This window comes from Cryptomeria japonica, chromosome 3 (assembly GCF_030272615.1).
Source record: "Cryptomeria japonica chromosome 3, Sugi_1.0, whole genome shotgun sequence".
NCBI classification, from domain to species: domain Eukaryota; kingdom Viridiplantae; phylum Streptophyta; class Pinopsida; order Cupressales; family Cupressaceae; genus Cryptomeria; species Cryptomeria japonica.
This window is the reverse complement of record NC_081407.1, coordinates 94118101-94131650: the sequence shown is the minus strand read 5'-3', so window position 1 is coordinate 94131650 and position 13550 is coordinate 94118101. Positions and strand designations below refer to the sequence as shown.

The window sequence follows — 13550 nt, the reverse complement described above, 5'->3', positions numbered from 1 at the left end:
CAGCTCTACTCTTCTTCAACCAAAACTTGTCAATGATCTTTGAACACGCATCTGGGTCATCATCATAGGCGGACTTAGCTCCTTCCATACTTATGTAGACCATGTCCTTAGGTTCAGGTAGATGAAATGCTTCACTAATTGCTCTTTCTGAGAGATATGCAAGCACTGTTCCATCCTTCGCCACTATTCTTCTTGAGGGAGAGTCATAATGTTGGGCACACTCCACAATTAACTCGTAGCATTGCACCATGGGAGGGAAGCCAGTTGCATTTATGATCCCACTATCAATCATCTTCTTGGCTGTAGCAGTAGGGTTCATTTGTGTACGACGGGTGCCGAGACTTCTTGGTGTCGAACTTCCCGAGATTGGTGTCTCCTACTTTGCTCCAATGAGACGTGATTCTGGTTTCTAATGCGCCGCTCTTCGAGTCTTCCTTGATGAGTGCATGACAGGTCATGGTTTTATTTGGTTTAGGAGCCGCCATTTTTCACCTATAAGAGATATGCAAGTTAGGATAGTGGTGAAAAGTATGTGAAATGTCGATATGATGAAGACTATTTCTTAGTAAGCTACCTATGATATTGATCTAAATCAAAGAAACGGGACTCGGACTCGGCTCGGACTCGGCAAGGCCAACTCGGACTCGGACTCGGGACTCGGCGTCAAACTCGGCTCCAGACTCGGCTGGACTCGGGATAGTGAAAAACTCAAGAAATTTAGAGATTTTTAAATATTTAAAACTTGTTTCAGACACCCTTTATTGAATACACCTTAAGACACAATAACATCATCAAACTCGGCTCATTTGATTACATACACAAGTATACATCAATCACATTAGCATAAACGCAAATTGTAGCTGAAGAAAATAACAAACATAGATATATAAATATTGTCAAATGTATACAATATTACAAAACTCATGGAATAAAAAATCCATGTCATCATATGATCATCATCAAATGTTTCATACAAATACCAAAGGTAAATACAAGTACAAGTCTATGGCTCAGAGGAGCCTGCACTCTCCGGCCCCAGCCCCCTGCGAAGGCGTCTGAGGTAGGTCTTGGATGATTCGACTGCCATAGCCGCTCCCCGTGACACCATGCCATGCTCACCAACATCAAGAACATCCGTGTCACTATCTGCCTCTGAATCTCCTGTCTGTGCTCGTGCTCTCCGCTCCTCCTCTGCCATGGCTACAGTCTCAACCTCTATATCTACCTAGTCGATCCAATCAATGTGAGACTTGGAGGTTAAATTTTCTCTACTTCTATCGACGCAGTTTCCCCCATATTTTTCGATGGGGATTTGGGGGCAGCGCCCCTTGTGCGCTCCCTGTCGCGATACAGGGCGAGGTCGAGGGGCAGCGCCCCGCGAGGCCAAAAAAACTTATTACAAGTCTGAATTAGGGTTTCTTTGAGAGTCTTCCTTAGGGCCTGGTTTTGCTCTTGTTGCTAATTGGGTCTTGCTTGGTGAGTGAGTATCATTCTTGAAGGTCCAAGCTAGGTCAAGTTGGTGAGTGATAAAGTCTGGAATGTCATCCTGATCTTCAAATGCCCTGAAATTTGGCTAAGTCTGGAATGTCCTGATCCTGAAATTTGACTAAGTCTGGAAAACTGAAGAATCCTCCAAAAACTAGATTTTGCAATATAACTCCTGGAGGCCCGAAACCACTCTCAAACATCCTGACAGTATATATGGAATATAACTTAAAGTATAAGCACTTATACTTAAATGTTATATTCCATAAAATAATCCTGACGGAGAGACCAAAATGTCAAATTTCGCCCTTCCAAAAAAACTTATTACTTTTTAAAAAAACTTTTTAAAATGTTTTTTTTTTTGTCATTTTATTAACCCAGCCAGTAGCCGAGTCTGGGGCTCAGGACTCGCCGAGTCTGGCGATTTTGAGCCAAAATCGCCAACTCAGCGAGTCTGGCGAGTTTACTCTCCAGACTCGGCCGAGTCCGAGTCCGAGCCCCTGGGACTCGTTTGGCCTGACTCGGACTCGGACTCGCCGAGTTTGGGCGATTTTGGGCAAGTCTCGTTTTCTAAATCAATCTTACATCTTAATGAATATGAAATTAATGGCTAAATAAGACTGATTTTTTTCCATCCATTCGCACCTCTAGATGGATTAAGGTCTGATTTGCTAAACAAAATCAATTTCTGACCTTAATCAGACCTGCACCTGATTTTATATCAGTCACTATGATGCACTTACCCCTGATTTTTGATGATTCGACCTGATATGAGGGCTATTGATCAATTGACGTGATTGAGGAACCTGCTGTTGCTGAGTGTGAATATATAAATTCGCCCTTGCAATGATGAATTTGCTGCTCCTTGGGGTAAATTCGCTGATGATATTCCTTCTTGAAGATGAAATTCGCTTCCTTGTAGATGAATTCTTCTGCTCAATAATGGAATTTGCTCCTGAATCTGCAACCTTAGTGGCTAAATTCGCTTTTGATGATGATGAAATTCGCTAATCTGCTCCTGAAATTCGCTGATTAGAGAGAAGAGTTTGATTTGATTTGATGTTTGAATACCTTCTTATAGGCGATTAAGGAAAGGGTTATGTCTTTTCCTATAAGGGCCGACTTGGTTTAATAAAATTAAAATAATAAATCACCTTTTCAAGCTGGCCGACTTTACCTCCTTTTATTTAAATTTGAATTTTATTTAGGGGCGCCAAAATAATGTTTGATTAATCTTTAATTTGCATTAGAAATATCAAGGAAATTCGTCCCCTCCTTGAGTTCATGAAGTTCGCTCCTCTCAGCCATCACATGAAGTTCGCTCAAAATCTCATTCACACGAAGTGCGCTCTAGTTGACATGTTCATGAAATTTGCTCTCAAACCAAGACACATGAAGTTCGCTCCACGCCCTTTGTACATGAAGTTCGCTCTCATGCTTTGATTTGTGAAGTTCGCTCTTGCATCTTAAATCTTGAAGTTCGCTCATCTCCTTCCAAACATGAAGTTCGCTCTTGGGTGCTTGAACATGAAGTTTGGTTTCAACTCCAAATCGAATCAACTCAAGGTAAATGCTCTCAAATCTCCTTCGCTTTCCTACTTCCAAACATGAATTTCGCTCTCCTCCTTCAAATCATGAAGTTTGCTCTCCTCCTTCAAATCCTGAAGTTCGCTCCCCTATGCTCAAACCTGAAGTAAACTTCTTGCCTTTCATCATCTTAAATTCAAAATTGTTCTCTCCTAAGCATGTTAAGGCATCAGATTAGCTCGAGGAGATGAATTAGCAGTGTTGTATCTTATTAAAAGTTCGCTCCTCTATAATTGGACATGAAGTTCGCTCCCCTCCTTGAGTTCATGAAGTTCGCTCTCCTCCTTGAGTTCATGAAGTTCGCTCCTCTATGGTCAAACCTGAAGTTCGCTCTTGGGGGCTTGGAGATGAAGTTAATTTCAAATGAACTTTTCTTCAACCACCTTGTTGCTTTATTGATTTAATCCTTAGGGTTTTTAAGTTATTTCATTCAAACGCTCAAACTTGAATATACACTCAAACAAGGTTCTTAGGGGAAATTCGCTCTCCTACCTCCAAACATGAAGTTCGCTCCTCTAGCTCAATTCCTGGAGTTCACTCCCCTATGGTCAAACCTGAAGTTCGCTCTCCTAAGCTTGAACACGAAGTGGATTGAAATTGAATACTAAGTGTTTGCTCACTCACCTTGTTTCACTCTCCATTCAAAATTGCAAGATAAGGCTCTTGGAACAATTTCGTTCTTTGTCAAGGGTATTCAAAGTGAATTTCGCTCCTCATGAGAAGCACTTGAAGCTTTCGCCTTTAACCTCAAGCACTTAGAGTGTCATTAACTAGCAGTTCTTTAAACTCTTCGGTTGAGCTCATTGTTGAGACATGGACCAGCTAGGAATCGAACCTAGGACCTTCCATATGCTGCTGGAGTGCTCTACCATTGAGCTACTGGCCCCTCTTGGACCAGTCCATCGTCAGTTTGGGTGTGGCTTATTTCCAACACCAACACCCCCCCTTAAGCCACACCTCTCGTGTGCTTGGGGCTCCTATCCTGGACCTAGCTCTGATACCATGTTGATTTTAAGGTAGTGCTCGTTAACCATAGGCAAACATCAGATCTGTTGCCTTCCCAACCATAGACGATAAGATCTTATCGTCACCCCCGAGAACGCTACATTAATTTCTCACCATCAATTGATCTGCTTGTACATGAATTCGATCTGCTTGATTATGATCGAACTTGTTGTCTTATCTTTGTTCCAAAGAGGGAAGACCACATCCATATATACCCGTCGAAAGGAGATATCCAAGAGTCGGCTCTCATCAAGGAGGCACGACCTTCATGAAGCATTGCATTCCTTCAAACGAGGGGTGGCGGACTTTAACCAAAAGTCGACCCCTTTGAAACAAATCCGATAAGTCAAACTCAATAATGTATGTTTAATCATTAAACCTGATAATGCATATGTGACTTAATAAAGATATTAAAGGATTAATATAAGTCACAGATTCATCAAATGTTTAAGGCCAATAGGCCATTCACACATTTGATCTTGCTGAGTCGGCCTGTAGGATTTCTACCGACGCTATATCATCAACACTCCCTCTTAGCTAGGGATGAATCCTTCTTAATCTCTACAAGTCACATCACCTCATCGTGATGACTAACATAATGATTATACTCATGTGAATGAAAGAAGCTTATCACCTCATTGTGATAGCATATCACCTAATTGTGATGTTTGACCACAATGGCTACTCTCAGAGGGTGAATACACACAAATGCTAAGTCACGGAGTCTCTCACATGACATCCACCATACCTACTCGCAGAGGGTGGATCCACCATACCCTACTCGCAGAGGGTGGAACAAGGGCTGGAACCTCAAACTTCTCTCACAGAGAAGAATGCACAACAAGGGCTGATACCTCAAACTTCTCTCACAGAGTAGAATGCACAACAAGGGATGGAACCTCAAACTTCTCTCATAGAGAAGAATGCACAACAAGGGCTGATACCTCAAACTTCTCTCACAGAGAAGAATGCACAACAAGGGCTGATACCTCAAACTTCTCTCACAGAGAAGAATGCACAACAAGGGCTGAAACCTCAAACTTCTCTCACAGAGAAGAATGCACAACAAGGGTTGATACCTCAAACTTCTCTCACAGAGAAGAATGCATAACAAGGGCTGATACCTCAAACTTCTCTCACAGAGAAGAATGCATAACAAGGGCTGAAACCTCAAACTTCTCTCACAGAGAAGAGTGCATCTCCACCATGCTTACTTGCAAAGGGTGGATGCACCGTACCTACTCGCAGAGGGTGGATCGAGGGCTTTCACCTCAAACTTCTCCTAGAGAAGAATGCATTAACAAGGGATTGCACCTCGAACTTCTCACAGAGAAGAACTCATTAACAAGGGATTTCACCTCGAACTTCTCTCTCGCAAAGAAGAACTCATTAACAAGGGATTGCACCTCGAACTTCTCTCTCACAGAGAACTCATTAACAAGGGATTGCACCTCGAACTTCTCTCTCTCTGAGAAGAACTCATTAACAAGGGCTTTCACCTCAAATTTCTCCATCACAGAGAAAAATGCATTAACCAAATCTTCATGATGACGTGGCTCCCTCTGAAGCTGAAATGTCAGGCTCCCTCTGAAGCTGAAATGTTAGGCTCCCTGTAAAACTGAAAAACAAGCTCCCTCTGAAGCAAATATCAACCTTTTGACCTCTTCGTCCAAAGTTACTTCTGACGATATGTCAGTCTCCCTCTGAATGTTGATTCTTCCTCTGCGAAGAAATGCAAGCAATCTTCCTTCCTTGAATAGAGATTCGTTAGTGCCTGAACCTTGGGTAGAGTGACCACCAATGAAAAGCATAATTCTGGCAACAGTGCCAGGCACACAAGCCCCAACCAGCCCTGCGACCACGCTGAGAGCAGTGCCAGTGCAACGTGCAACTCTTGCATCCGTCTGCGCCGCCCATGGATCCTTCTGCAACTCTTCCAAAACCAAATTTAAAGTGAATTCACACTGGGAAGCTGGCAACAAGAATCGAGCGATGCTCTGAGCAGAGAGGCCATCCTTGACGTTGACTACATCGTCAGCAAATCTGCAGATAGCGTCAAGCGTACTATCAATCTGCTGCTGCAAATTAGGATTGGGAGCAATACTAGACATACTGAGCCAATAATGCCTGACCATGCGGCCCTTGTCCGGATTGGCAATCAAACCAACCTCAAGCTCTTCCAAGGCCTTAAAAGCGCTTTGAAACTTGGGTTCCATCGCCTCCACGAATTCATCCGTAAACCCCATTGGGCTGACATCGATATACAATCCGAGCTCCTTGTGCTGATAAAGCCAATCCAAGTACCGATTCCACAGGGCTGCGGGCTCTGTCTCTAGCCCTTTCTTCTTCTACAAAGAATTTGTATCAAGCACATAAACCTCTTTAGCCACAACAGCCCAAGTTTGAGTCACAAGCCGACATCTTTCAATGCTGACAATGTCGACCTTTGAAATCTTGGGCGAAATCCTGTGATTGCGCAGTAGGCAACTTTTTGCACAGGTTGTTGTTTGCGTTTTCCCATGGAATTTCAGGCGCAAAGGATTTTGGGCCATCATACTTGTTCTCGAGGCATGGGGAGACTCAATCCCCTGATTGCCACCTAATTTGTTTAGACGCTTGATCGACGCCACTATGAAGGGCGGAGGTCAGCGAGTGTAATCACTGCATTATCCTCTGTAGTCACCTTTCTATCTGGAAGAGATCTTAAATCTGCGATTGATTGTGATTGAATTTCCCTTGAGAGCACAGGATCTACCTTCAAGCGGTTAGGCTCTATAGAAGGAACCCGCTCTGATACCATGTTGAGACATGGACCAGCTAGGACTCGAACCTAGGACCTTCCATACGCTGCTGGAGTGCTCTACCACTGAGCTACTGGCCCCTCTTGGACTAGTCCATCGTCGGTTCGGGTGTGGTTTATTTCCAACACCAACACTCGTGACTGACTCACGTGAAATCTAGACCCTATGAACTCACTCATTTCACTTGCAAGAGGGAGAGACTAGACTAAGAGGCTAGGACCTAAAAAAAGGGGGGTTCCCATCTTGATGGGGCGATGTGTGAAATGGTCACAACAATATCCTATCACTATCTCTGGTGGCACATGTTCACCATTTTTTCTAGGGCAGCTTTTGATGCCTTGCCCAAGAATTCCACACAAATGAGCTTTCACCTAACTATATGAACTAGCATATCTAACATCACATCCATTGCAAATCCAAATACAACCCCCATCACTTGGATCTAGTTGTATCATATCAACATGTATCCGTAGAGGAGAATTCGAGTCTATTTTGAATTTAAGTCAAGTTGTGGAGCTAGATCTAGCTACAATTGTGATTCCTATGACAAGAAATTTTCTAAATAACACATTCAAAACAAAACATAGATGTATAAAACCTATCTTTTTTGAATCTTTGATACATTTATTAGAAGAAAGAAAAAAACTTAGATAAACAAAGAAAAAACTTCATCTCACGTTTGTAAAACAAAAGGGAAGGAAAATATTGAAAAAAACTTACCTCTTTGCAAAAATATCCTTTTTTTATCTTTTTGGCAGCCAATGAACACTTTTAAATGGATAGGAATGACAATGCAATCATTGTAGAACCTTCAAAGATCAATCTTCAAGTCTCTTTGTTGATTTATCATTCAACATGCAAAAATGAATATTTAGCCTCTTGGAATGTTATTTGTTGTTTGCAATAGAAATGGACTAAAATGAACTTGTTTTGGTGCTTCATGTGTTTCACTTTTTAGGGTAGAGGAAGAATTCTAGGGCACCCAGTCAAAGTCAAATAATTAAAAAAAAAAAAGCAAAAAGCAAAAATCTGCTGCTGCACGGATGGGTTTACCCCAAATGAGATGGGCTCCTTTTGACATGTCTTTCCTAGACCCATAGGTGGACCAGACCAGAACTGAGATCCAATTCGAACTTGACCTGGATATGGCCTGTCTGTAGGCTAATCTGATACCTTAGGCTACTAGTAACTAGAAGTCTAACAAGGAGTTTTGAGGCAATAGTGTGATAATATCAATAACATCCTCATACATTTTTGGATGCACTCTAGAAAACTTCAACAATTTCTCACTACTGTCTTCGCATTTATGACATTTGTCTTTCCAATGATGCCAGTTCAAAAGTTTTAACAGTTGCTTGTCATAAGCAGTGACACATTGATATCAATCCAATCATGATGTATTTTGGCACATTTTGTAGTTTCAAATGTGTTTTTGCAATTATAGCATCTGATCTGTACGTAGAACTAATTGTAAATGTGACCTAGAGTTTACTAGGATGTAGTAGTGTATATAGCAATCACACGTGTGCTCAATCTTGTGACATATTTTATTTTTGGCACACAATACAGTTTCACAATACTATTACCACAGTCGTGGCTTTTAATTTGCAAAAGGCACTGACTGGAAATCATACCTTTGGAGTTTATTGGAAGAGATTAGGATATGGTACCAATTACATGCTTCAAAGTCATGCGAAGCATTTTGGCACACTTTCCAACATATTCTGATCCATTCTGGTACACTCACTATTTTACAACACTGCAGTACAATTATGATAATTCACAACTTTTGTGGATCATGCTACACCCTTATTATTTGTAATTCCTGAATGGATGGATAGCTGAAGTGGATCTGTAAACAATCATCAATTTTGTTTTTTGTTAATTGTGCAAATTACTGTTATAGTTCTAACTTCTATCTATTTATCTATCTCTATTATGTCTCTGAAACAAGGGCATCATGTATCTTAACGGGTCTGTTTTCTCAACTTATTATTTTGGTGACTTTCAACTTTTGTTCTATGCACTCTTATCAACAAATCTGGTTATAATTTTTTTTTGCAATCCCTTTGTTTATATTGTAACCTCATTTGTACTAAAATTTATCGTATCTACATCTTAAGGAATATTTATATGGAATTATTATTATTTAATATTTGTATTAAAGAGAGGTGTTACGTTAATGAAGAGTATGTCTGTGCAAATGAGGGAATGAAAAGTTACAATTTACTATGTTGGTTGGTAGACTTCACATTTCTATTTTCCTCAATAGTCATGGTAGTAAATTTCTACAACTACACTTTATTAACTATTCTTTTGTTGTGCTCTCTGTTTTATGCTCCTTTTTAAGCTTTGTAGTACTCATTCACAAAAGCATTAAGAAAAATAATTGCGACTGCAGGTAGTCAAAATTATGGGAGTATAGATGTGTTTGAAGTTCAATCTATGATTGGAATTGTAAAGTTCTGCAATTTTGTAGACTTTGTATATGATATTTTGTATTGTATTATCCTCAACGAGCTTGTAAGGAACGCCATTGTTAGTATTTTTTTAATCCTCATTGACTAGTTCTAGACAACATTTAGGAAATATGTGTGCTGTCAAATAGAGTCATATCCAATATGACTTGGGTAAAGGCTAACCCTTAAAAAGCCATGCTGCTAACATTAGGATCGACGTGCTGCTAACTGAACCCTCTAAGACTGATAGGTTAGATACCTTTTTGTGCTTTGGCCAGAAGCAAAGAGTTGTTTGCTTGCATTGACTAGCATGCTAACGAGGAATAGAAAGAACTAAGTACTCTTTTTCAAACTTAATCTGTTATTGTATGACAGATATTAAATATATAAAATTCTAGATGGAAAACTGATTTCAGTGTTCGAGCAAAATTTGAATATGTAAGATGATTCATTTAGAGTGTTCTGTACGATTTACAGAGCAAATCCCGTTGAAGCAAACTCAGGGGCCGAGTTAGCACAATGGATGTGTCGCGTGCACAATGTTGTAAACAGAAGGTTTGCTTTCTCATTCAAACATAATTTTACTTCAAATGTGGAATTTAAATCGTTTCTTTTCTGGCATCTTACTAACCGTGTTCTTCCTTAAGAACAGCTTGGACAAACCCAGTTTCCCTTGTCAAAGAGTTGATGCAAGATGGGGTGCATTGGAATGCGACGAGGGTGCTTGTGACTTGCAAGGGCAAAGAAAGTCTCGTGTTTGATATGGTTGACTGTTTTTGAAAATTGTTTTCCGCATACACCCAAGTTACATTCCCAGACGGTTGGCGCAAGATGTACTCCAGAATATGATGAGCTTCTAGGTGACATGCGAGTTTGCAAGCTCTACTGCCCAAGCATGGAATACTATTTATTCAATATGTTGTGACACTAGTCTTTTTTGTTTTGATTGGATTTTGCTGAAACATTTTATTATTAATCAAAGTGCAAAGAAACGTGTGTTATATTTGATAGACCCCTTATACATGGCAAACATTTTTTTTTTTTTTTCAGAAGGTGAGTGGAATATTTTTCATTTATCTTTATTTTGAAATAAACATAAATTTAATAAAATATAAAGAGATGTGGGCTCACAATGATCCACATCTCTCTTTAGACAAAACTAAAACTTGAAATAGAGACAATGACATTTATTAAAAATAGAATTCATTTGTCATTTTACAAATTGTGAAAAGGAAAAGAGATGAAGAGCACAATTATGAGGAAAGAAATGAAAGAATGTTGGTTTGAATGTGGTTATATCCTAACTAGTTCATAGTTAGAACCTATTCACATATTAAGTTTGCTTAGGACCTAGTTTGCATTAAAGTTATCATAAAGTTGCTTTATGTAACTTGTTATTTAATAAAGTTTACAAGATAATGTTAGCTATATTAGGTGGCATTCTAGAAGATGAGTGGTATCTCATTAATAAAGTTTATAAGATAATGTTATATTAGACCACCTAATAATGTTATCTCATTAAGAGTGAGGAAGAGGTAGGAGAGGAGAGAAGGGTGTGGTAAGGGCAATTTCACAAGCACAAAAGACGAAGTTCACAACTTGGGTCATATCCTCCTCTCCTATGCCAAAAAGGAGCTATCAAACATGTATGGGTATCCATCAAATCAAAAAAGATGGATGAAATTTGATTGAGAACGTGAGTTTTTTTGTTTGGGGTTCCAAATTTCAGCAATTGATCAAAGAAAGATGCTTGGATAAGGGAATGGTGGTAAAGGGCTTGGGAAGGGGAGTACAAAGAGGTACACAAGGGTCCTACAAGATGCCATTCAAGATATTACCAAGCTAGCTATTAGACATTTGGCCCTAGAATAAGAGATGTTAAATGCATTAGCATGCATCATTGGTCTCATTTGTGAAGATGTGAGGGATGTGTTGAAGATCTTCTTGGAGAATATGTTAATGAACGTCATCCCATAAACTCAGCTCGCTTTCGATAAGATCATTAGGACCATGGATGTTGTCTATGCTCTTGAGAGACAAGGGAGGTTTGTTTATGGCTTTGATAGTTAAATGGCAAGAAGATAGTGTTTTTAAAATGATAATCAGAGGCAAAGGGAGAGACAACATCATATTACAACACCTCAATGAATAGTAAAATAGATAGCATTGGTCGGATGAACTAAATGACTAATTGGCCTTACGGCCTTAGACACTTGTCTTGTCCGTAAATCTCTCCTTATTATTTTGATCACATATAGATATACATTTATCTGTGTAATCAATTATTTATTGGTTAATCTTATGGTTAATATTATAATCAATATTATGAATAATTAGTAACAACCTTGTGTTACTAATCATTCATAATATTAATTATATTATATTATTTCATTAATTACTTTACTGATTCGTTGTAAGTGATAGCATGTATTTATTGGTTTGGTTGACCGATTAGATTGCTAAGAAACCGATGATATGTTCGTGGGTTAGGCGTTGGTTTATATTGCCGACGTGACTCCACATAGGAGTCATGACTCCTTGAGGAATCATGTCGGTTCCACAAGGAGTCGTGACTCCTTTGTGGACCACCATCAGTTATAAATTCAATGTTGTCGATGGATGTAAATATAACGATAACAACAGATAGAAGATTGATATTCAGTCACAGGTGGAAAAGAGAGGTTGTCATGGGAGTGACAAATACTTGTGTATGAATTACTTCACTCTATACATTGTAATATGCAGTTGATGTAATAAGCAAGAGCAATTAATATTGTGGCAATAACATTCAGCAGTCTTTATCATTGATGTTGGCATATGTACAGAGCACGATGACATGTTAATACTGTATGTTGTCATTGATGTCAATATGATGTTGTGAATCGGCATATGTGAAAAAGTGAAGCAATATGCTTGTCCAAGTGAACTAGTATGTCGCAAAGAGAACAAGAGAACCGGTATGATGTTGTGAACCGGAACCGGTATGTCGGAATGAGAACCGGTATATGGAATGTTTTGTATCAAGGGTTCATATGGCATGACTACCGGTTGGTAGTCTTAGTCTCAGGGTTTCCAGTTGAAGTGAGCATTGTAATGGAGGTCAGATCGTGTTGCCACGTCAGCCTTGTGCGCGTGAAGGATCTTGCATGAATGAGATTGATCCTATCTACCTCGGGAATGTGCGAAGTCTATACAAACGACAGAGAACGCGTGATGGGTTATCGCCTCCAAGAAGCGATGAAGAACGAATGATGGAGAATGTCTTGAGATCTGTTCAAGACCGTTGTATTCAAATGCAAAGTGTTCAATGGTTAGGATTGAACCGACTAAATTTATCAACCTAAGTGTTTAGGGTTTAGGGTTTATGCTACCGACCTATCTGTTTCCTATAAGGTCGATGTGGTGTTTCATATAGAGGTTGTTGGCAAATGTTGTGTGTGTATTTAAGTGCAGAGATACGTGATTCTTGCCCGACCAGTTGAGAGGATTGATACCTGCATAGTGTGTGTGCAAAAGGAAGGAACTAAAGCGGATCTGCATTGGCATTAAGTGCTATTACCAGATCATTGTAATACTTGTTGATCTCTAATCACTTCAATAGTTGGAAAATCCATTAACAGGGTAGCTTTAACCAGCTTGTTGTAAATCCTTTAACAGGGTGACTCAAAGCCATTGAGTTCATAAAATCTTCTAACAAGGTAACCTCTAACAGGGTTTAACCCTTAACCGGGTATTCTAGCCATCCCTTAACTAGGTGATCCCTAACAGGATCGGTTCCTAATAGAACCTATTGTAACAGTCTTTAATCGGACTAGGCTTCTAACAGAGCGGACTTCTAAAGAGTTCAAAAATAGATTGTAGGTATTCATCCCCACCATGGTTTTTCCTAGTTGGGTTTCCACGTGAAAAATATGTGAGTCATATGTGATGTCTTGTTGTTTTTTGTCAAGCGGTGAATCATGTTGATCTAGCAAGTTATTATATTTTTGTTGATAGATTACTTTTCTATGCACAAGGATAATGTGGAAATGAGGGTGTAGGTTGTGTGGTAAGATAAGTGTTTCCGGTTTATATCTTTCACAGTCTCATTGTGCTTAACCGATAGTAGTTTGGTTTATGACCGATGTTAGTGATTGGCAGTCAAGTTCACTGTTTGTAGTCAAACTGGTTCAGGAAAAGTTTTTGTACCTGTACTGATTCACCCCCCCCTCTC

The 13550-nt window shown here is 39.6% G+C and overlaps 1 protein-coding gene across 5 annotated transcripts in view; it reads left to right on the top strand.

The window, feature by feature from the left end:
• The window catches only part of LOC131044072 (FAD-linked sulfhydryl oxidase ERV1), a 178479-nt gene extending 168128 nt beyond the window's left edge, over positions 1-10351 (top strand). For 2 of the 5 annotated variants that reach the window (XM_059218078.1, XM_059218077.1), the window contains 2 exons: positions 9794-9892; positions 9990-10351. In XM_059218078.1, the coding sequence (XP_059074061.1) occupies positions 9794-9892; positions 9990-10098 (208 nt within the window). In that variant the 3' untranslated portion in view covers positions 10099-10351. Of the gene's footprint in view, positions 1-8447; positions 8857-9793; positions 9893-9989 lie in introns of those variants that run through there. The other 3 variants (XM_057977339.2, XM_057977338.2, XM_057977340.2) reach the window with 2 other exon arrangements.
• The last annotated feature ends 3199 nt before the right edge of the window (positions 10352-13550 follow it).